Source organism: Bos mutus, chromosome 19 (assembly GCF_027580195.1).
Source record: "Bos mutus isolate GX-2022 chromosome 19, NWIPB_WYAK_1.1, whole genome shotgun sequence".
NCBI classification, from domain to species: Eukaryota; Metazoa; Chordata; class Mammalia; order Artiodactyla; family Bovidae; genus Bos; species Bos mutus.
This window is the reverse complement of record NC_091635.1, coordinates 51,968,996-51,993,859: the sequence shown is the minus strand read 5'-3', so window position 1 is coordinate 51,993,859 and position 24,864 is coordinate 51,968,996. Positions and strand designations below refer to the sequence as shown.

Here is a 24,864-nt window from a genome sequence, read left to right as displayed (position 1 = left end):
ATATATTTGTCTGTATTATCTATGTACTGGGCTAAAAGACTATAGAAGACAGAGATTATATTTGTTCAGACACAGCATCTTGTGCTTCTTGCTTCATGTAGATTTTTTGTGATTTATGTCTCTCCTGATGGCTCATATATTAACCTTTGCTTAGCACAGTTCCTCATACACAGTAGATATAAGAAGTCATAACTGGTAATTATTTGACCAATAAATATGATAATCTAATGTACTCTGTTCATAACTGTATGAAAATGCATTCTGAAAGGGTGTTTGATACATAAAATACAGGACACTCAGTTAAACCTGAATCTCAGATAAACAATAAAAAAATTTTCTAAGTATATCCCATGCAATATTTGGACATAACTATACTAAAACATTTCCTATTGCCTATTTGAAATTCAAATTTAACGGGGCATCTTTTCTTTTTTCTTTGGCCAGACAGCTTGTAGGATTTCAGTTTTCAACCAGAGATTGAATCCAGGACCTTACACAGAATCTTTTTTTTTTTTTTTTATTGAAGGATAACTGCTTTACAGAATTTTGTTGTTTTCTGTCAAACCGCAACATGAATCAACCATAGGTATACAAATATCCCCTCCCTTTTGAACTTCCCTCCCATCTCCCTCCCCATCCCACCCCTCTAGGTTGATACAGAGCTCCTGTTTGAGTTTCCTGAGCCATACAGCAAATTCCCGTTGGCTATCTATTTTCCATACAGTAATATGTTTCCATGTTACTCTTTCCATGCATCTCACCCTCTCCTCCCCTCTCCCTGCGTCCAGAAGTCTATTCTCTATGTCTGTTTCTCCATTGCTGCCCTGCAAATAAATTCTTCAGTATCATTTTTCTAGATTCCGTATATATGTTAGAATACAATATTTATCTTTCTCTTTCTGACTTACTTCACTCTGTATAATAGGTTCTAGGTTCATCCACTTCATTAGAACTGACTCAAATGCATTCCTTTTTATGGCTGAGTAATATTCCATTGTGTATATGTACCACAACTTCTTTATCCATTCATCTGTCGATGGGCATCTAGGTTTCTTCCATGTTCTAGCTACTGTAAACAGTGCTGCAATGAACAATGGGATACATGTGTCTCTTAATTTTGGTTTCCTCAGGGTATATGCCTAGGAGTGGGATTGCTGGGTCATTATGGTGCTTTTATTCCTAGTTTTTTAAGCAATCTCCATGCCGTCTTCCATAGTGGCTGTATCAATTTACATTCCCACCAACAGTGCAAGAGCGTTCCCTTTTGTCCAACCCTCTCTAGCATTTATTGTTTGTAGACTTTTGGATGTTGACCATTCTGACCTTTGTGAGGTAATATCTCATCGTAGTTTTGATTTGCATTTCTCTAATAATGAGCGATGTTGGTATAGATTCTGTGTGGCTTTGGAGAAATGTCTGTTTCCCAGTTTTTGACTGGGTTGTTTGTTTTTCTGGTATTGAGTTGTATAAGCTGCTTATATATTTCAGAAATTAATCCTTTGTCAGTTATTTCATTTGGAGAGCACGGAATCTTAACCACTGGCCCACCAGGAATTCCCAGACAATTTATATTTTCATTTACTAAGTCTGACAACCCTAAATTGAGGTATCCCTAAATGTCATCAAGCTCAGGACCAGAAAGAGAAACTTGCACAGCACCATCCCTTTACATGCTTTATCCTTGGTTACTCATTAAGGTCAAACACAATGTTTCTTTTACTCATGAGATAATATTAACACACAGCTAGACTACACTGCAGAAGGGAATGGCACCCCACTCCAGTGTTCTCACCTGGAGAATCCCATGGATGGAGGAGCCTGGTAGGCTACAGTCCATGGGGTCGCTAAGAGTCGGACACGACTGAGCGACTTCACTTTCACTTTTCACTTTCCTGCATTGGAGAAGGAAATGGCAACCCACTCCAGTGTTCTTGCCTGGAGAATCCCAGGGACGGGGGAGCCTGCTGGGCTGCTGTCTGTGGGGTCGCACAGAGTCGGACACGACTGAAGCGACTTGGCAGCAGCAGCAGACTACACTGCTAAAAATGGATGAGACAACATGCTAGCAAAAGAATATAGTAAGTTTTAAAATTCAAATGGCAGCCTAGATTAAAGCAACACACTTCAAAACTGTGGAACCTGAAACTCAGTGGCTTAAAAACAACAATAATTTATTCTCATGAATCTGCCGCTTGACTTGGGTTCAGGAGCTCTAGGCTGGGCTGAGTTGATGACTCTCTTCCTGACTGTAGTTCTGTGAGTTGCCTGGTAAGATTTCACTCCAGGTCACACATCCTCCTTGAACAGGCCTTATAAATAAATAGGGCAATAAAGACTACAGAACACAAAAATCAATATATAATGATTTGGTCAGAAGTCACTAAATTTCCCTCTAATTTACCCAAAACCAGAGACGTTTATATGGAAAATTTTTTAAAATTAAGGAACATAGGTTCATGATTACTACAGAACATGAATATTTATAATAATTTTAGATGTTTAGGAATGTTATAGAGTATGGTGAAGGTTTTCAACGTAATAGCTAGAATTTATTTTACTGGTTCTTCATCTCAACCCTCTTGCTCCCCATTTCAACCATCTCAACACTACTGAACCACGTGCAGCTTCCCCCCACGTGGGTAGCACCTCTGGACTTGAACACGCACTGTTTCCTTTGCCTGGAACATTTCCCGTTTCCTTCGCTGGCTAATCCCTACTCACCCTTCCAGTCTCAGATTATATCTTACCTCTAACAAGAAACCTTCCCCAGGTTAGGTGCCTCTTTCCAATGTACCTCCCGGAACTAGAACTACTGAGCCCATGTGCTGCGACTCCTGTAGCCTACACCCCTATGCTCCACAACTGTGAGAAGCCGCCACATGCGGCAAGAGAGAAAGCTCATGCAAAGCAATGGAGACCAGTACAGTCAATAATAAATAGACAAATAAAAATTTGGAAAAATGAGAACAAAACAATGAACCAAGGACTTTTAAAATGCTATACATTAAGATAAATTAGAAGTATAACCTTCTGAAATTAATTAAGAATAAATTTTATCTAGGATATTCTTTTTAAAAAATATTTCTTTATTCATTTGGCTGCACCAGGTCTTAGTCGCAAGGCATAGATTCATCAATCTTTGTTGCGGTATATAGTATCTTTAATTTCAGCATGTGGGATTTAGTTCCCTGACCAGGGATCAAACTCAGACCCACTGCATTGAGAGTGCAGAATCGTCGCCTCTGGACCACCAGGGAAGTCCGTATCTGGGATATTCTTAATGATGAATCTTTGCTTATGTTTGACTAACAAAGTTTTTTGTTTGTTTTAAAACTTTTACTTTGCTCCAAGGAAGAAGAAAAGTTTTCAAATTAGCAGTTTTGTCTTTTAGTCCCTCCCCATGTAATATCTTTCATTATTAAAATATACAAAATTCTGGGACTTCCCTGGACGTCCACTGGTTAAGACTCTGCACTTGCACTGCAGGGGGCACAGGTTCAGTCCCACATGCCAGGCAGCATAAGACAAACAAACAAAACACAAACTTCTACCCGCTGCTCTAAGAGCCCACTAGTGAATAGCAGGAAATTAAAACCAAAGAAGAGGAAAACGGCTACACTTGAAGCCAGGTAAGGTAATTCAGAAAGAGATTTTATAAATAAAATTTAGAATTAAGTGGTTTTATGTGAGCAATCGTGTTCTTCATCCCCTACAAATAATGTCCTTGTATTCATCCCTATCATCTCAGGTATCTTTCTTTCCTGTTATCTATTCTCCTAGCCATCTTTTAAGGATATTTGCTTAACACCTTAATTTTTTTCTGAAATTCAATGTATTTACAACACACATTATATAATTACTGTTCTTGTTCTACTTTTAAGATACAGAACACCAAGAGAAATCACACTAGGCTATAAAAGAAATTAAGTAAGACCTGTATCAGAAGGGTATCAGAAGAATGTTCATGTATCAGAAGACTCAATATTGTTAAGACAGTGAGAAAGCAAATAGATAAAATTAAAGGACTTTTGTATTAATACAAAGACAAAACTCAATTTAAAAGTAGGCAAAAGATTTTAACATATATTCACTAAAGATATACCAACTTCAAACAAGCACATGAAAAGATGTTCAACATCATTAACCATTAAGGAAACACAAATTAGGACTATGATGAGATACCACTACACACTTACTAGAATGGCTAAAATGAAGGCTGACAATATTAACTAAATCTTGGTGAGGATTTGGAGAAACTAGAACCCTAAGACAGAGCTTTGAAAAAGATTTTAGCAGTTTCTTATAAGATCATACTTTTATGATGCTACCCAACAGAAACAAAAACATTATGTCCATAAAAGACTTGTATTATAATGTTTAAACAACTTTATTCATAATAGACAAAATCTGGAAATAACATCACGGGCATAATCTGGTGAACAGATAAATAATTTCTGATATTCTAAACAACAGAATGCTACTCATCAATAAAAATGGTGCAACTACTAATACATACATAAAATATGGGTGAATCTTAAAAGCATCATGCTAAGTGCAAAAAGCCAGACACAAAAGACTTGAAGCTTTGTGTATATAATTTCATTTTTATGAACTTCTAGGAAAGGCAAAACTGGAGATTGGTGGTTGCCAGAGAGTTTGGGAGGAGGTTTATTGCAAAGGGTTATAAGAGTAATTTTTATGGCATATCATAACTGTGGCAGTAGTTACATGACTATACATGTGTCAAAACTCATCAAACTGTACAACTAGAACTGTTGAGTTTTACTCTATGTAAATTATATCTCAAACTGATTACAAAAACAGAAATGATGGATTCACATTTTATTGTATCTCACAATTACAAAAAGAACCTTAAAACATGCATTCTAAAGTTTTAAACTCAAGCATTTACTACTAAACAATACACAAAATTAACACCAATTAAGATGAGGCAGGTTACCAGAGGAAATATACAACAGAGATTGTTTTCATCACTTACTAATTCATCTTCAAACTCAATAAAACCTGAGAGTAGGCAGAACCTATCCAAATCTATAACAGAAAGAATCAAATAACAAAGTACTACGTGTTTAGACAAGTCATAATGACGTTAGCTATAAAATGTGTTCTCTCGATGTGGTTCATAATGCATTACAGTGGTGAATTTTTAATTATTTGAAAACTTATTTTTTCAAATTATTACTTTCTAAAACATATACTCTTGGTAATATAGTTTTCAGCAACACAGGTTACAGTAAATTACTCACAGACACTGAAGATGTAAGGCAAGAATCAAAATTCTGGTGTATGTTCTGCTTTCAGATGCTTTGACAATACTATTGCACTGCTAGCTGTAAAGTACAGTAGTGCAATAAAGTCAGAGCATTCGTTAGCAGTAATAGGTAGGAAAGACATAAAAGCATCCTGCATCAGTTGAAGCTTCAGCGTGAGAATACAAAGAAGGGTTGCCACTTTGGACAGAAGACATCCAAACCCTAAGAACATTTATATCAATGTCAAAAAAAAAAAGACTAGGCTTTAAATATCAAGGTGGTATTTTTTTTACGACTAACCTATGATTAATACTCAAACTGAACCATGCGCAGATATAGAAAGGGATTTTGTAAATAAATCATAAGCTGTATAAGTTACTAACATGGGTGTTGCTAATACCTTAGAACCGGTATTAACAGAACAGCTTATAATTACTACTAAGGCAAAGTTGTGAAAATATTTCTGTTCTGCTGAGAAGTGTTGGTTAGTGCCCCCATAGCAACTGACTGATGAACTGCCACACAAAACAGTAAGATTACCAAAGAAAACAAATGAAAAGTAAAATAAGTTTCCCAATTTCTATAAACCCAATCTATCTCTCTGGAATCTAAACTACAATACAAAAAGCATTTGCCTATCTCAAGAATTTACAGACTTTCAGGAAATCAATGTCATTAAACATGATACTGTTAGCACTACTTAACTGAATGCTATGAAAGGGGATTTTAAAATTTCAGTTAACCCCTAAAACATCTTAAATATAAGATTTCCTTCAAGCTGAGAAAAATCAAAGAGAAAATAATAATGGGAGGAGAAGACTCTTGAGATTGAAGAATCAGATTTCCTTGTATTCTAGCCAATTAACATCCTAACCTTTTAAATGGTAAGAAACCATTCAGATGTCCACCCAGAAATAGAATAATATCATAGTATCATAATACCTTTTGTGCATAATCACTAGCCTTATCACAAAAGAAGGACACTAGACAAATAACACTAAAGCAAAAAGTGAAGGGAAGAAAGTTAGAGAACAAAGATTACCCTACAATGAGCTTATTCCTCCATTAATAATGAGGATTGATGCAAAACACTTTCCATTATTTTTAACCAACCTTCCCTTAAGTGATCCAGGTCATCTACTTGGTTGGATTGAGCCTAAGAAATGAACATAAATTCAGGACAGCTGGAACATGAGTGTCTTGACCTCAAATCCTAGGTCACATTATCTCAGATATTAGAGTATTTCAACTCTGCTAGCCAAGCTTCAGGCTTTTAAAACAGTATTTAAAAATAAATGTTTAATTTTCTGAATCAGGAGTTAAAACCCTGGGGGGGGAGGGGAGATGAGGATACTTGTCTCAAAAATTAAATACTTTTTTTTCAAACTTAGATAATATGTATTCTATTTCATTTATTAAATATTCAACATTGATTCCTCAACAAATCCATTATAAAACCAAAAATCAGAGGATTACACAGGAAATCATTTACCTTTGGAATCTTAGAAAATAAACCATTCACAGATAAAACATTTTTTTCTAAAAGCACATGGCAAATCTAAATATGAGCTATCCTATTTTATACTACCTAATCAGTACAAAACAATAATAATACAACTATAACAGTTCAAATACAATTTTTGAACAATTTTGTTTCCGTGATTATGGAAACAAAGAATTTGAACAGCAAAAAAAGTTATGACTCAGTTAAAAGGGATTCAAGAAGACTTGCTTTCTTCTCTTTCTCTCATAAAAAGAACTTTAAAAAACTACATCATTCAAACATCTAAAAGTTTAAATTAAGAGTCTGGCTACCTCATAGTTTTCTAAAACCTATTTTTTTCAAGATGTACACATCATTGTTTTCCCCTTAAAATAATGTGTTCAATCTAAACCATGTCCTGTGAGACTATTGACTCTAATGCAAAGTCAGAAAAGACTTCATTGGTACCTCAAAATTAAAAGCCAACTTGAAGGGGAAAAAAAACTGTTAAAAGCACAATTAGTATCATTTAGCTCCTTACAATTAGGCAGAAATATCCATCTGGAGGAGGAAAAAACTAGGATTTTTTTAAAAGACCGTTAACAATAAGAATTAACAAACTTTTAACTAAAAGTTCATTTATTACAGATTTGGAAAGCTGCATTAAATTCTACCTTCTTTGCTGCCAGTTCTCGCCTTCCCAATTTCCACACCCACCCAAAAAAAATCAGAAGCAACTGAAAGCAAATGAAAGTTGGTTTTGTATTAATATATTAGAGGCACTTCAATTCATTATTACATCAGAAGAAAACGATAATAAGATCTATCAAGGTCAAGGTCTCGCATTTTCTGGAGGTGGGAATGGGGGTGAGGATGGTACAGTTTTTCTTCAAAGACCACTACATGTTTTGGATATTAAGGAGATCCAAGGTTGAGCTCGGGGAGGGTAGCACAGGTACAAACGATACTTTAGGATAACGCCAGGGAATGGCAGGGAGAAGAGGAGCGGATTGTGATGGAGATTTTGGCTTTTTTACTTAACCTTGTTATTTTTAACAACAAAAAAAAAAACGAACAGGAGATCAATCAACGATGGGTGCGTCCTGCAAATTCCACATTTTAAAGGAAACCAGCCCAATCCGAACACTCGTAATGCAGTGGGGGGTGTGGGGGGCGGGGGGTAGACAGAACAAGGGAACTAAGGAAAAAGCGCGGGCGATCAAGCCACTAGTCAACTAATGGGAGGGAGAGCATAAAGAGGACAAGTGAGGGAAGGATCCAAAAGAAAAAACTAGGACAAGCCCTCCAGTTTGGCGCCTTCGAACAAGCCTAGCAGCAGCGGGAGTCCTTTCCAATTATTCGCCCCCGCCCCCTACATTCACAATGAATGAAGCTAGGCAACTCCAGAGCACCGGTGCAATCCACATCCCAATCCCGCCCGCGTTCCAGCAAAGGAGCTCGTGGTTCAGATTCCCAAGGCTCACACCTCTCCCCCACCGAAGGGCCAAACTGGTCTAGGAGCTTCTTCAGCCGCCAAGTTGTGCACGCGAGTAGAGCATCCTTTCTCAGACTTGTTCAGCCTGCTTCGGGCTGAATGTGAACGCTTCAGCCCTAAAGAGATTTCTCTCCGCCCCTCTCGGTGTATTTCCCACCCCACCCTCTATCCCCGCTTTCTCGGACGGTGAAAGACCTCTCCCCTTCTAGGGGCGTTTAGAGACCATTTCTGTCAGGTCTTTTCGGTGGAAATACAGAGAACGCTGTCTGCATCAACCACAGCTCCTCGAAGGGCGCAAAGCTGAGAGCAAGAAACAAGGAATTCCAAAGGCCCCGCACCCTCAGCATCTCCCGCCATTTCCCTCACGAGTTTCCCGGATGTAACCCCTTCCCTCGCGGCGGTTAAAAAGAGACCAGGCGGCGGCGACTCCCTTTGGTGCAGGAGGAGGGAGCTCGAGCCCTAGTCCAGCCTCCTCCGCCCAGGGTTTCCGGCGACTCCAAATCGCGTTCCAACTTGGAGGCCATCGGGGAAAAAATAAACGACCCAGTAGATCTCCTTCACTTCACACTCACCATCAGTTCCAGCTTATCGACCTCCGCCTCCATGTTGAATAGTTGACATTCCTCAGACCGCGGCGGCGCTTAAGCCGCATACCGTACCAGCACTGAGGGTCCCTATTGGACAGCTGTCATTCAACGTCTCGTTCTCATTGGTCCCTCTGCGTCACCGGCGCCCGCCTATTGGAGGCTTGGAAACGCCCCTCCGCATGAAACACCTTTTCCTGTTGGGCAAGGACACAAAACGCCGCAGGAGGATTGGCTCCTGCACCTTTTTTTCCCCATTGGCTGCGGCCGTATCTCGGCGTTTAATTTCACAGCGAGGGTTCTGCAGAGGAGAGCTTGCGATTGGTGCAGTCGGAAGAAGAGCCAACCAATTACACAAAAGCTTCCACAAACAGCAAAGGGGACGTGACACGCCTTTCCTCTGACTTCCCCTCCTCTTCGCTCCCGCCTTCTCCTTATTCATACAAGAAGCGCCTCATTCCTGATTGGCCCGAGCTTCCTGCTGCTTCAGCCAATCACAAGCCAGACTGTGCTCCCGGCACTACACAGAGAGCGAATTGTGGAAAGACCAAGGCTACGATTGGTCCCTCCGCGATAAGGTTTTAATTTTGAATTTTCCTTTATGGCAAGGGAGAGGCCTCTGACGTGACTCCATCGTATCCCCGGACTCTTAAGACTAGTAAGTGCAGGGTTATCTTCCTACGTTACCTGGGCTCGCTTCTCCTGCAGCTAGGTCTGTTGCTGCTGGCGTTCGTAACGGTTTGCAGAGGTGGGAACTTTGGCTGGACTCAGAGAGGAGATGAATCGGAAAAGAGGAGGGTTACGGATGGGTAAGAAGTGCTCCACCTGACTCGGCTCTAATCAGAGTTATATTTAATTAACGCTTGCAAAACTATGTTTTGGAGCAAAGTATCCGCCTTCCTTTAGCACATTCCTGTGCATGTATTTGCTGCTCAAAATGTGGTTCGCGGACCAACTGCTTGTGCATCACTTGGGTTCTTATTTAAAATGCAGATTATCTGGCTCCACCCAGACCTACTGAATCAGAATATACATTTTAACAAGACCTCCGATTCCTATGCACTTTGAGAAAGTACATTTTTTGACAAGGAGTAATACGGTGTTCCTCGATATAGTCTTAATATCGCCCTATGTTCTGTGAGAGTATCGGCTTTAAAAGTGTGACCTGTTTTCTATGTGCTTAGTACTGTGCTGGGCTAAGCTTTAGGGAGCCGCAGCCTCTTTAGAAAAACAAGACTGGAGCTAACAAATAGCAATGCTGCACAACATAAATAAGCAAGTACCAAAAATAGCCCTGTGGCTTCTCAAGAGGAATCAATTGAACTGATAATGGAAAGTGATTGACTAAAAGTTGTTTGTGGGAATGTAAACACATTTTTCCTTTAAAATGTGTTTTAGTAAGATGTTAAAGAAACGCAATTGTCATTTTTAAACCGAACGAAGGGCTCCTGTGTCTGCAGCGCAGAAAGCCAAAAGGCTCCTGTGTCTGCAGAGCAGAAAGCCAAACTGTGACTGGGAGAGTTTGCCGCAAAGTAAGGTTTTTATTATAGGAAGCCAAGCATGGAAGTGGGAGACAAGTCTCAGATTCACTCCAACTTGGTCTCTGAGTTCTGGGTTTTTAAGGGGAAGAACAAAGGAGCTGAGATTAATCATCTTAATTGTCTGCAGTCTAGGAGTCTTGAATCCAGTGGTCTGTGGTCCCTGGGGTCTGTATCAATATAATCGGTAAAAGTCATTTTACCCTGGAAGGTAATTCAGAACAGCAGATGAACAGTGGTGTTTATCTAAAAGTTGTGCCTCAAGGAACCTGACTTTCATTACTTATTGTTGGGCTAGACCAAAAGAGAAACAAGAAAAAGAACAAAAAACCAGGCATTCGTTTTCATTATAAATTAGACATAGGACTTTATTTCAATTTCCATTGCTGCCATGCTTTAAAAGTACCCCCAGACCAAAAGCATTTTTTTATCACAGGGTGGAGTTTTAGTAGCAGTGCCTGCTCTTGTGGCGGAGAAGGCAATGGCAACCCACTCCAGTACTCTTGCCTGGAAAATCCCAGGGTTAGCGGAGCCTGGTGGGCTGGCGTCTGTGGGATCGCACAGAGTCGTACACGACTGAAGCGACTTTCTAGCAGCCTTAGCAGCTCTTGTGGAAGAGTGTAATTCTCTCTCTACTATTGATTCCATCTTTGTACTGGAAATACTTTTGGACCCATCCTTTAACCATATGAAGGTGGTATGATTTGAAGAACTAAAAAACTCCTTCACCAAGAGATTTTTCAGAATTGTATTAAAGTGTATTCTTAATCAAAATAGAAAACACTTGCTAGATAGCACATAGCAGGATTTCTTCCATTCATTTATTGAATGCAACGTTACTTAATGCCTGCTATACTTTAAATCCCGAGGAAAGAGATGAATAAAATTTATCCTACCCTTGAAATATCTCACAGTCCAGTGGGGTGACAAACGTGTAAGCAAAAACTACAGTGTTATGTAATAAATGTCATAATAAGGGTGTGTAAAAAGGAGTGCTATGGAGGCACAAAAGAGATGATGTAAACATCCAGTAAACATTCCATAAGGACAGGAAATGTTGGTCTTCCTCACAATTGTATCCCCTACCTACCACAGGACCTAGTGGATCATAAACAGTCATATATCATGCACCTAGATACACCAACTGTTATTTTTCTGTATAGGGGTGTGTGTGTAATATATAAAAATTACATAAATTATGTATAAATACATGGTTAGATGGGGCTTCCCAGGTGGCACTAATGGTGAAGAAGCCGCCTGCCAATGCGGGAAACATAAGAGAAGCAGGTTTGATCCCTGGGTCAGGAAGATCTGGAGGAGGGCATGGCAACCCACTCCAGTGTTACTGCCTGCAGAATCCCATGGACAGAGAAGCCTGGCAGGCTACGGTTCATAGGGTCGAAAAGAGTTGGACACAACTGAAGCAGCTTGGCACACGTGCACGTGGTTATATATATATATTATATAGCATACATTATACATTACACATATACCCCTATAAAGAGAAATAGCTAACCAATAACAATTGGTGAATCTATGTGAGTGATATGAATGTTAATTATGCTGTTCTTATAAATTTTCTCAAGGTTTGAAATTTTTCAAAGTTGAGAGTAGAGGAGGGCTTCCCAGGTGGCTCAGTGGTAAAGAATCCACCTGCCAATGTAGGAGACACAGGTTCAATCTCTAATTGGGAAGAACCCACATGCCAAGGAGCAACTGAATCCGTGCACCACAACTATTGAGCCTGTGCTCTAGAGCCCGGGAGCAGCAACTACTGAGCCCACGTGCTGTAGCCACTGAAGCCCATGTGCCTAGAACCTGTGCTCTGCAACAAGAGAAGCCACCACAATGAGACGCCCTCACACTCAACTCAAAAGTAGCCCCTGCTCTCTGTAACTAGAGAAAAGCCTATGCAGCAACAAAGACCCAGTACAAGCAAAAAAAAAAGTAGGGGAAAATAGACTATATCAAAAGACAAAAACAAGGGAGAGCCCAGGGAATAGTGACGTCAACTGAAGACAGAAGACAGAAAGGGGAGTGATGGTAAGGAGAAGGGACAGGACGACTTAGAGAAATATTTCTGATTCGTGTATATGAATACTTTTTTAATATAGTCTATTCTATAATGGAATATTCTTATTTCTTCACTTTTTTTTTTATTATGTTGTGGTACAGGCTTTTTTTTTTAATTGACCCTAAATTCTTTTCAAAGCAAAGTAAGTAAAATGGAAGTGTATTTTTCAATTTAAAAAAATAAGAAAAATGCTTTGAGTCATCATGAAAGAATGAGTTTCTATCTAGTGTTAGCAGTTGGAATCCCACCTAATCTATCAAAAAGAATTTGTAAGTCTCATTACCCTTTTGGAAAAGGGACAGTACATGTCTCATCTAGATTGCTATATACTCTGTTAATTGAACAGTTATCCTCTACAGAGTATCTAAAGCTTTTAATAAAGCAATGATAGTAAAAGAAACCTTAGCTTGCTCAATCCTCTGTCCTAATTGAGGTGAGAATTCATTATCTTTTAATTTTGGAAAAGCTATGATGATTTTTTTATACAGTTAATCTAGAAAATATCTCAGACTGGATCTCTCTATCCTGACAGATAAGACATAGTCTTTTAATTCTCTACTTGTGTCAATTACTATATTTAATTAGAAGGCTATTAGATAGTAATAATGACCCAGGGCCCAGGACACACACATACAGAAGAGATAAGAGAAAATATTATTTCATTCCTAGATTTTTTTTCATCAAAAAATAATTTCCCAAATGATATACATTGGAATATGTAGAATTCTTTAGAGATCTGAATGCATAGGCACTGGAACAACCACCAGGAAATGGCTAGAAAGAGATGACCCACTCTCAGAAGGGTGCTATTTTTCCAGCTAATAGTATATGCCAAAGGTTAACTGTCCAATACTACTTCAAGGCTTATTAGAAAGAAACACAAAAACAAGAAATAGTAGTCCTCTGAGTCCTCTGTCTATAATCTTGGTTCCCATTTGCCCAAAGGCAACATTATCCACTTTTGTGATTGTTTTCTGGTGTTTACCTCCATGTTTCTAAGTAATATGTTTATAATATTGTACTGTTTCTTTTTCCCCTCAAAGTTAAACTCTGTATAAATTTAGAGAACTGCTAATTTCTACTTTCTTCTGTCTTCCCAATATACCTGTGTCATAATTTTTGGCTGTCATTTGTGTCAAGAGTGTTCTGCTTATGTGTTCCTCTAAGAGTTTTATAGTATCCTATGTCATAATTTTTAATTAAATACTCAATGTTTATACTATAAAATATTGTGTAACAGCTGATCATTACATGTTAACTATGATTTCATTTATTTTCTTATACAACTTTTTCCTAGACATTGTTTATATATTTATTTTTTTAAGCACTTCTCAGTAACCTGGCCAAACTTTACAGAAAAATAATAAACTCCACTCAGAATATTCAAATGCACTAGGTAATTTATCTATTTCCTTTTTTTTTTTTCCTGCTGAAGCCCTCTGTTACACTTGCTTATTTCACTAGGTCTCATGAGCTAAGAATGGTTTTTACAATTTGTAGTAGGTGGGAAAAAAATCAAAAGAAGAATAATACTTTGTGACATATGAAAACTCTATGAAATTCAAATGTCAATAGCCATAAATAACATTTATTGGATTACAGCCACAGTCATTGTCCATGGCTGTTTTGATGCAGAGTTGAGTGGTTGTAGCAGAGACCAGATGCCTTGTAAAGCCTAAAATATTTATTATCTAGCCCTTCACAGGAAAGGTTCGCTGACCCCTGCCCTGGGCCCGCTACAAAACTGTCTTCCAAGGACTTATGGTCACCATTATCCTGGAAATTCCCATTATTATCTCCTTCTGTTCTCACACTTGACTGAAATTTTGGCCAGGTATGGGATTGTAAACATTCTCCGTCAGAATTGCAGGGTGGCTGTTAACTCTGATGTCATTCTATTCTCAGTCCTCTGTATCTAGGCTGTGTTACCTCTGGAAGCTTTTAGAATATCCTCTTTGCTTTTGGTGTTCTAAATGATGGCATGCCTCAATGTGCATCTTTATTCAAATTATGCTGAATAATTTCAGTATAATTTCAATCTGGAAATTCAAGTTCTTCAGTTCTGGGGAATATTTTTGTATTGTTTTTTTTTTTTTAATTTAATCACTTTATTTTTTTTATTTTATTTTATTTTTAAACTTTACATAATTGTATTTGTATTGTTTATTTGATAAAATTCTCTCCATTTTTTTCTGTTCTCATCTAAAACTTTAATCTTCAAACTGTTCTGTTACATTTTTTAAATTTCTACTATTTTTAATTTTAAAAACTTTCTTTTCCTTTTTCAAGAATGCAAGATCTCGAATTTTTTTTTTGGCCTTGATCCTTTTTTAAATTTATTTTTAATTGATTGATGATTGCTTTACAATACTGGTTTGATATCTGTCATATATCAACATGAATTAGCCATAGGTGTACATGTGTCCCTTCCCTCTAGGTTGTTACAGAGCCCCAGTTTCAGTTCCCTGAGTCATACAGCAAATTTCCTTTGGCTGTGTATTTTACATATGTTAGTATATATGCTTCCATACTACTCTCTCCATTTATCTCACCCTCTCCTTCCTTTCCCCCATCCTTATCCATATCGTTTTCTGAAGTTTTTTTTTTTTTTAAAGTTTTTTCTACTTTCTACATTCTTTCCATTTCCCTCTCTGTTTATTTTGGTCTCTATTCTTCATATTTAAGACTCTTCCTAAAATGATTGATGATCTTGGCTATTATATGTCAAAGGAAGACACAAAAAAGATAGTTGGTTGGCAGCTCAAAGTAGCGGATGTGGATATTGTCAAGCTAAAGCCAGTTTCCCTGGAGAAGAATCTAGTCTCCTCCAGGAGGAATGAGAAGTGTGGGGTTTTGAGGCCAGGAATTAAATTTGGGTGGCTTGTATTTGGGGAGCTGAGCTGAGGAAGGGAATTGAGTGTCTCACTTTTCAGTTCAGGACCATCCCCTGTCTTCTGAATAGTGACATAGACATGACCCTGCTATGCCTAGTGACCCAAATTCAGCAACTCTAACTTCTCCAGAGAATAGACCTGTCCATAAAATGAAAACCAGGACACTGCCTGGCTGCATGGACTGGAGGGAAGATGTCAAAGGCCTATCCAGTCGTTAAGATTTTCAATTAATCCAATTAAGCCAATCCAAACCTTCAAAGGGACTTGGTGCTTTCAAGTCTGAAACTTCTCCGAGTTCTGGGATTTGTCTTGCTTCCTGTTGGCTTCTCTACCATCCAGTCAAGCCTCAGCTTTCCTCTGTTCTGCCAAGTCAGTTACCACTGTTCCATTTTCCAGGATTCAGTTCACATGTATCATCTATTATAGTGTCTGTTCCTATTCTTTGTCCTATGAGTTTATGCCTTTTTTATTCCTTTACTGTCTTTTTCATGATGTTTCAGAAGGGAGTACACCTTTTCTTATAAATTTTATATAGCCAATTGATTCTCACAAAATGCTATTATTGATTTTTTTTATAGACTTCATTTGTAACCAACCTATGGTTGCAGTCTATGAACAAGCTTAGTCCTGATATGAATCTTGGTTAATATTTTCATTTACTCTGTGAAGTAAGACAAATGTGAAACACAAAGATTTATGTTGGAACTTCATTTCAGTAAGCAATTTCTGATAAATAATCATTTTCAAATACTGGAGTAATACTCCTCAATTTTTCCACTGTTCAAGATGTAATGACTACAGACAAGATATACTCTTAAGTTTAATCTGCCCTATTAACATTTTCTATCACTTTTTTTACTCATTTATTTATTTATTGGCCATGTTGCACAGCGTATGGGATCTTAGTTCCCTGACCTGGCGTCAAACCCATACCCTCTGCTTTGGAACACAGTCTTAAACACTGGACTGCCAGGGAAGTCCTCATCACTTTCTCAAAAGTGAACAAAAATAATAAATCAGGCCCTAATTTGTAGGGGTTTGTGTGTGTTTGTTTGTTTGTTTTTGACCCTGAAGCTTGAGGGATCTTAGTTCCCCTACCAGGTATCAAAGCCATGCTCCCTACAGTGGAAATGTGGAATCCTAACCACTGGGCTGCCAGGGGATTCCCAAATTTGTAGTGTTTTATAATAGGGATTCCCTGGTGACTCAGATGGTAAAGCATCTGCCTGTCAATGCAGGAGATGGATGTTTGATCCCTGGGTTGGGAAGATCCCTTGGAGAAGGAAATGGCAACCCACTCCAGTACTCTTGCCTAGAAAATTCCAAGGATGGAGGAGCCTGGTGGGCTACAGTCCATGGGGTTGCAAAGAGTCGGACATGACTGAGTGACTTCACTTCCCTATTTATAATAGCCATGCTATAAATTCTCCCATCATGGCCAGTTTTTAAGTTTCCAGTGTGAAGTCCTTGAATGTGGCATTGGGAGGAAATGAGCAGTAATATATCTAAAGCATTTTCACTGTATAGAGAAAATAAGGTAAAAACTTTAAGAGCGTACCTATTAGTAAAACCTTTATGGAATGCTGAGTTTTGTATACTTATAAATACCTTTTAAAATCTAAATTACCTAAAATCTAAATTTAATTATAAGTTTATATAATTTAAATGGTAGATTTAACAACTGGCTCACAGACTTCCTAAAAATGTAACAGTAAGTACCAATCCCAGCACATCATTAAAGCACAGGTTGAGGTAGAGAGTCAATCCACCAAGTTTAACCAGAATGTCCAGCTCCTTTTAAAGTCTGTTTTCATAACTGAGGGATTGGTGAATATAGGAAAAAGGGAAGCAGGAGGCCAGTTCTCTTTGTCAGTCTGATCCCTAACAAAAGACGTCAAGGCAAGAGAGGGAACAGCAACAGAGGAGGAGGGCTGTGAAGGAGCTGCTGAAAGACAGCGAGGGGAGGTTACTGTGGAAATCTCAGAGCCAGGGGAATCCCAGTCAGTGAACTCTGTGCCTTGGATAGAGGTTTCTTCATGAAATAGTCTTGGCCATGGATTTGATGAGGTTTAACTTCTTTTCTAGCAACCATAAGTTTTTTGTTGCTTCCTGAGGCTTTCCTAAATATCTTCATTCAGAGTATTTTTGCTTTACGTTTTGTTTTTTTTAATCAATCTTAGACATCCCTTGTGTTTAACAATCCCTGTTTAGCCTTCCTTCATTACTTCAGTGGAAAGGAAAAGTGATATAATAAATGTGAAATCAGCTATCTTGAGGTATGTCTCCCAAGCCTTTCAATTAAGAAAAATGTTGTTAATCTGAGGTCTGGCACTTAGTTAAATAAGATGCTATCGAGAATCTTTACTCCTATAATGGTTGTTGATACACGCTCTGTCACCCACTGCCATGAAGGGTGGCCTCTATAAGTCCAATTTTCTTGGGACTAAAGCATTTCTTAGTCTTGAATACCCACGGTGGGGCTGGGGGAGGTTCTTCAGTCCTTGGAATCTGAGAGCTTAGCAAGCCTAGAGCTGCATACCAAGTGCTGGAGGGTTACAGCGTGAACAAATGTGGAATGAATGTGTATTTTAAAGACCAATTGTTCCTATTCAAATGTAGGTTTGAAGAGAAGGAGGCCCAGCCCTTGAGACCATTTTTAGTTCTGCTGCTTGAATAAGGACATCTTTGTTCCTCAGGTAGCAACAAATAAAACTAGCAAAGCCCTTCTTCACGTCAAGCCAGCTCTGACTTAATTTTCTTCCGAAAAGGATTTGAATTAAAATCTAAATCTACTAGTTAGTGTTTATTTTTTTAATTAATTTTTTGTAGTATAGCTGTTTTACAATGTTGTCTTACTGTGTGCTGTACGGCAGAGTGAATCAGCTATACATATACATATATCCCCTCTTTTTTGGGGTTTCCTTCCCATTTAGGTGACCACAGAGCCTTGAGTAGAGTTCCTTTAGAGTAACTAAAGTTCTCATTAGTTATCAGTTTTATGCATAGTAGTGTATATATGTCAATCCCAATCTCTCAATTCATCTCCCACCCCTCTTTCGCCCCTTGATACCAATATGCTGTGCTGAGAAGTCACCTAACCTGTATCCAACTCTGTATGACCCTATGGACTGCAGCCTGCCAGGCTCCTCTGTCCCTGGGATTCTCCAGGCAAGAATACTGGAGTGGGTTTTCATGCCCTCCTCCAGGGGATCTTCCGACTCAGGGATCCAATCTGCATCTCCTGACTTGCAGGCAGATTCTTTACCACTGAGCCACCAGGGATAACACTCACTGATATCAATATATGAGTGTTTAAAAGTGTTTTAAAATAAATGTTTTGAAACACCCATATCTTAGATTTGGGGTAGTTATTATTATCTTGTATATCACCTGTTCTACTACTGCATCACAGTGTATTAGGACGAACATGGTCTCTGGAGACTTACAGATTTGAACTTAATGCTGTAGTGCATTCCATTGGATAAATCATTTCATCTTTCTAAGCCTCGATTTATTCTGATCTAAATGGTAATGAAAATTCTCTTACTCAGGGAAAATACCTTGCACAACAATGAAGATTCACTGAAAAAGTGTATGTGAAGGTGCCTAAAAGTAAATAAAATAAAAAGTTAGTTTTGTTTTTCTTTCACTACCAACTCCACCAGGTTCCATGGATGCTCAGTAAATGTTACCAGCAAAGAAATTTACTTCCTTTTTAAAAACTGACACTACCCCACTATTGCCATCTCATCTTCTCTGTTATTGTTACCAAACCAAATTCAGATCCACTTGCCCAACTCAGAGCGCAGCTCATCAACTGACCCTGCATTGTGGTGAAGGAAACTTCAGTGTTTATTGCAGGATACCAAACGAGGAGAAAGGGCAGCTAATGCTCAAAAGATCTGAACTCCTCACTGGCTTTCTGGCAAGGATTTTTTTTTTTTTTTTTTTTTGGTCTTACTGCACATGGCATGTGGGAATTCCCTGACCACGGAAAAAACCACACACCCTGCAGTGCAAAGTCTTTTAACTACTGAACCTCCAGGGAAACCCAGGCAAAGATTTGTAAAGGCAACATTAAAGCTGAGGGTCATAGGGTGCCTGCTCAGCTGGTGGACTTTCTTCTATTTGCTTGGTGGTAAGGTAATAAGGTGATGTTTAGGGAATCTTAATCATCAACATTTATGGTTCTAACCAGTTTGGGGTCTAAGTGCTTGTGGTTAGCATATAGTCACCATCTTTTCCCTGGTTTGGCGGGGTGCAGGGGTGTCCTTAGTTTCTGCAAGACAACACAAAGATATGCATCAGTTGTTATATATATCCCATGAAGAAGAATTAGTTTTGTGACTGTTTTATCTCTGAACTATTGTTTAAGCTCTTATTACTTTTTTTGCTTGACTGCTTTTCCTTTGATTCTGCATTCCCTCACTTCTCTGATTAGTAGCTGTTTGCTCTTTGGAACTTGAGGGACATCTGGGAGACTGAAGCCTTTTTTCTACAAACAAGACAAAGGAGACAAAAAAGGCCTTTTGCATTGGGAAGGCCCTGCAAGGTCCTGCTTGATTCCATTATGAAGAAATTTACTTGACTGAACAAAGAATAGCAAAACAAAACCAAAACAAAATTAGAGTAACATAATGCCAAAGCCAAGGTATCTTCAGAGATAGTTTAGATCTGAGTTTAACTTTTCCCCCAGTTCAGGGTGGTCTCAGGTGGCGGTGGGGTTGCCACAGCCTATGATGACCTGAAGTGGGACCTCAGTTCCCTGACCAAGGACTGAACCTGGGCCGCAGCGCTGGCACTTGTCTGCTTTGAAGAAAGATTTCAGCAAAGAGGTAAAAAGCAGTGAGGCAAGTAACGTGCTTATTAGGAGAGAAGATACATGCAGAGAAAGCACAGGCAGGCTCAGAGAGATAGAAAGCTGCACACTTTCGAGGTGGATTAAATTGCTTATACAGGGTCAGTTCTGCTGGTGTCGTCTGGCCAATCATCTTGCTTTGACTTTGAGTCTCTATTTAGTCTGGTGCAGGGCCCTCCCTTCATTGGAAAAGACCCTGATGCTGGGAAAGATTGAGGACAGGAGAAGGGGAGACAGAGGATGAGATGGTTGGATGGCATGACTGACTCAATGGACATGAGTTTGAGTAAACTGCAGGAGATAGTGAAGGACAGGGATCCCCTGCCTGCTGCAGTCCATGGGGTCGCAGAGTTGGATACAACTTAGCGACTGAACAGCAACATACAAGGCCCTCCCTTGTATGCATGTGCATCATTTAGCTAAAAAGGATTCCAGTGCAAGAGCCTCTGAGAAGTTACAAATGTGGACTTAGTGCTTTACTGCATTACAGAACATAATATGGTCTGGCTCCCCTTCCCCTGAGGATCTTTTCTGCACATGTATAGCTTAGGAGCCTCCTTGACCTCAAGAATGAGAAATATGTGGTCTCTTTTATCTTTTATCTAAACAGCACTCAACTCTTCCTAGCTCCTGCCATTATCTTGAAACATCTGTCAGGACTTCCCTGGTGACCCAGTGGTTGAGAATCTGTCTTCTAATGCAAGGCACACAGGTTCAGTCCCTGGTTGGGGAGCTAAGATCTCACATGCTGCAGGGCAACTAAGCCTGCTTGCTGCGAAGAGAGACGCCCCCGTGTGCCACAACAAACACCCAGGGCAGCCAAAAAGAAAAGAAAAGTAATATCTGTCAACCGGGGGCAGAGTCCAGCGGCTCAGCCTTGGGTCCCTCTATCTCCTGCTTCAGGCGGACTTCTGGATTGCTGGCGGTGATCTGTTTGCTAACCAAGATGGTGGTTACAAGGATGTGTTCATTTTGTGATAATGCATTGACCTCTACAGTCAAAAATTGTATTTTTTTCTGTGTATTATTCTTCAATAAAAAATGTAAATATTTTCTCTACAGAAACCATGCCCAAATTCAAGCAGCGAAGAAGAAAGTTAAAAGCCAAAGCGAAAAGATTATTCAAAAGAAAAGAAGCCTCTCACCTCCAGTCTAAGCTAGTTACACCTCCTCCTCCGCCGCCCTCACCAGAAAGGTAAGGCATAATGTGGAACAGACAAAATATTAAAAATCTGATCAGTTTGGGAGCAAGTCACCAGATGTATCAACGAAAAATACAGAACGCCACTTAATTTGAATTTCAGATAACCAATGAATGATTTTTTTTGTATTGTCTGTGCAACATTTGAAATACACTCAAAAAATTATTTTTTAGTACTTACTCATCCTTTATCTGAAATTAAATTTTAGCTGAGCATCCTGATTTTCATGTGGCAACCATAGTTTAAGAGTTCAAACGAGGGACTACCCCAGTGGCCCAGTGGCTAGGACTCCAGGGGCCTAGATTCAATCCCTGTTCTGGGAACTAGATCCCACATGTGGCAACTAAGAGTTCACAGGCCACAACTAAAGAACCCACAAACCACGATGAAGAGCTAAGATCCTGTGTGCTGCAGCTAAGACCTGGTGCAGCCGAATAAATAAAAATTAATTATTAAAAAAAAAGAGTTCAAACGAAGTAAAAAATCTCAAGGAATTGTGTTTGAAGTTTTGTTGTTGTTCTGTTGCTAAGTCCTTCACTATCTTCCAGAGTCTGCTCAAACTGATATCCACTGAGTAGGTAGGTGATGCCATCCAACCATCTCACCCTCTGTCGTCCCCTTCTCCTCCTGCCCTCAATCTTTCCCAGAATCAGGGTCTTTTCTAATGAGCTGGCTCTTTGTACAGTAACTATTTTCTACTTTCCTACTCAGTTGTATAAATCTGGTAACTAAGTGATAAAAGAGGGGTATACAGCTGGAACTTAAACCTTCGTTTTGGTAAAGTTCGGTTGTTTATTCTCTGGGACTCAGGGCTTAAATGTGTTATTAAAAGAGACTCTGATGTCTAAAAACTCTAGGGTGGTGGTTTTCACAATAACATACTTTATACACTTTGTTTTTAAAGGTCTCTTTACAGAAAAAATTTTGAAACAGACTCAAAAAATCAGTAACCATGATACCATCCTTGATTCCTTTCTTTCCTGAATGTTGCAAAAGTCCCCCAACTGGCCTTCCTATTCTGCCCTTGCTCCCTCTGCAGTGTATTTCAACACAGCATTCAAAGTGAGCCTACTAAAATCATGTCATATTGGTCTTCTACAATGAAAGTTCTTTGTATAATCCACAAGGCCTTTATGGTCTGGTTCACATTATCCAATAATCCTCTTCCCTCCTTCTTTCTATCCTAGTCATCCAGCCTCCTTGCTACTCCTCAAACACCTCAGACAGGCACCCACCCCAGGGCCTTTGCACTTACTGTTACCCTTGTCTAGAATGTTCTTTTCCCCAAATATTTGCTTTGCTAGTTTATTCCGTTGAGGTTTGCTCTCAAAAGCCATCTTCTCAGTGAGACATTCTATGATTACCCTATTGAAATGTTCACCTCCAGGCAACATTTCACATTCCTGCTATCTTGCTTTATCTTTTTCTCCTTAGCATTGTTCACTACCTGAATTCAGTTCAGTTGCTCACTCGTGTCTCACTCTTTGTGACCCCCTGAACTGCAGCATGCCAGGCCTCCCTGTCCATCACCAACTCCCAGAGCTTGCTCAAACTCATGTACATTGAGTAAGTGATGCCATCCAACTGTCTCATCCTCTGTCATCCCCTTCTCCTCCTGCCTTCAATCTTTCCCAGCATCAGGGTCTTTTCCAGTGAGTCAGTTCTTTGCATCAGGTAGCCAGAGTATAGGAGCTTCAGCTTCAGCATCAGTCCTTCCGATGAATTTTCAGGACTGATTTCCTTTAGGATGCACTGGTTTGACCTTCTTGCAGTCCAAGGGACTCTCAAGAGTCTTCTCCAACACCACAGTTCAGAAGCATGAATTCTTTGGCACTCAGCTTTCTTTATACTCCAACTCTCACATCCATACAGGACTACTGGTAAAGCCATAGTTTTGACTAGACGGACCTTTGCTGGCAAAATAATGTCTCTGCTTTTTGGCATGCTGTCTAGGTTGGTCATAACTTTTCTTCCAAGGAACAAGTGTCTTTTAATTTCACGGCTGCAGTCACCATTTGCAGTGATTTTGGAGCCCAAAAAATTAAAGTCTGTCAATGTTTCCATTGTTTCCCCATCTATTTTCATGAAGTGATGGGACAAGATGCCATGATCTTAGTTTTCTGAATGTTGAGTTTTAAGCGAACTTTTTCACTCTCCTCTTTCACTTTCATTGAGAGGCTTTTTAGTTCTTCTTTGCTTTCTGCCATAAGGGTGGTGTCATCTGTGTATCTGAGGTTGTTTATATTTTAGCCGGCAATCTTGATTCCAGCTTGTGCTTCATCCAGCCTGGCATTTTTCATGATGTACTCTGCATATACGTTAAACAAGCAGGGTGACAATATACAGCCTTGACGTACTCCTTTTCCTATTTGGAACCACTCTGTTGTTCCATGTCCAGTTCTAACTGTTGCTTCCTGATCTGCATACAGATTTCTCAGGAGGCAGGTAAGGTGGTCCGGTATTTCCATCTCTTGGAGAATTTTCCACAGTTTATTGTGATCCACACAGTCAAGGGCTTTGGCATAGTCAATAAAGCGAAGTAGATGTTTTCCTGGAACCCTCTTGCTTTTTTGATGATCCAATGTATGTTAGCAATTTGATCTCTGGTTCCTCTGCCTTTTCTAAATTCAGCTTGAATATCTGGAAGTTCATGGCTCACGTACTGCTGAAGCCTGGCTTGGAGAATTTTGAGCATTACTTTACTAGCATGTGAGATGAGTGCAATTGTGCAGTAGTTTGAGCATTCTTTGGCATTGCCTTTCTTTGGGATTGGAATGAAAACTGACCTTTTCCAGTCCTGTGGCCACTGCTGAGTTTTCCAAATTTGCTGGCATATTGAGTGCAGCACTTTCATAGCATCATCTTTTAGGACTTGAAATTGCTCAGCTGGGATTCCGTTGCCTCCACTACCTTTGATCATAGTGATGCTTCCTAAGGCCCACTTGACTTCACATTCCAGGATGTCTGGCTCTAGGTGAGTGATCACACCATCATGGTTATCTGGGTCACGAAGATCTTTTTTGTACAGTTCTCTTTATTCTTGTTTCCTCTTCTAATATCTTCAGCTTCTGTTAGGTCCATACCATTTCTGTCCTTTATTGAGCCCATCTTTGCATGAAATGTTCCCTTGGTATCTCTAATTTTCTTGAAGAGATCTCTAGTCTTTCCCATTCTGTTGTTTTCCTCTATTTCTTTGCATTGATCGCTGAGGAAGGCTTTCTTCTCTCCTTGCTATTCTTTGGAACCCTGCATTCAGATGAGTATATCTTTCCTTTTCTCCTTTGCTTTTCGCTTCTCTTCTTTTCTCAGCTATTTGTAAGCCTCCTCAGAAAACCATTTTGCCTTTTTGCATTTCTTTTTTCTTGGGTATGGACTTGATTGCTGTCTCCTATACAGTGCCACGAACCTCCTTCTATAGTTCTTCAGGCACTCTGTCTGTTGGATCACTTCTACTGTATAATCG

General features: G+C 39.4%; 2 protein-coding genes across 2 annotated transcripts in view; one reads left to right on the top strand and one right to left on the bottom strand.

Moving 5' to 3' along the window:
• SKA2 (spindle and kinetochore associated complex subunit 2) overlaps positions 1-8,775 on the bottom strand; it is a 30,952-nt gene extending 22,177 nt beyond the window's left edge. Inside the window, 3 exon segments of the mRNA XM_070390587.1 lie at positions 1,774-1,777; positions 8,648-8,708; positions 8,710-8,775. Of these exon segments, the coding sequence (XP_070246688.1) occupies positions 1,774-1,777; positions 8,648-8,708; positions 8,710-8,775 (131 nt within the window).
• Positions 8,776-9,499: 724 nt separating this feature from the next.
• PRR11 (proline rich 11) overlaps positions 9,500-24,864 on the top strand; it is a 30,313-nt gene continuing 14,948 nt past the window's right edge. The window contains 2 exon segments of the mRNA XM_070390586.1: positions 9,500-9,644; positions 21,262-21,394. Coding sequence (XP_070246687.1) covers positions 9,614-9,644; positions 21,262-21,394 — 164 coding nt within the window. The 5' untranslated portion in view covers positions 9,500-9,613.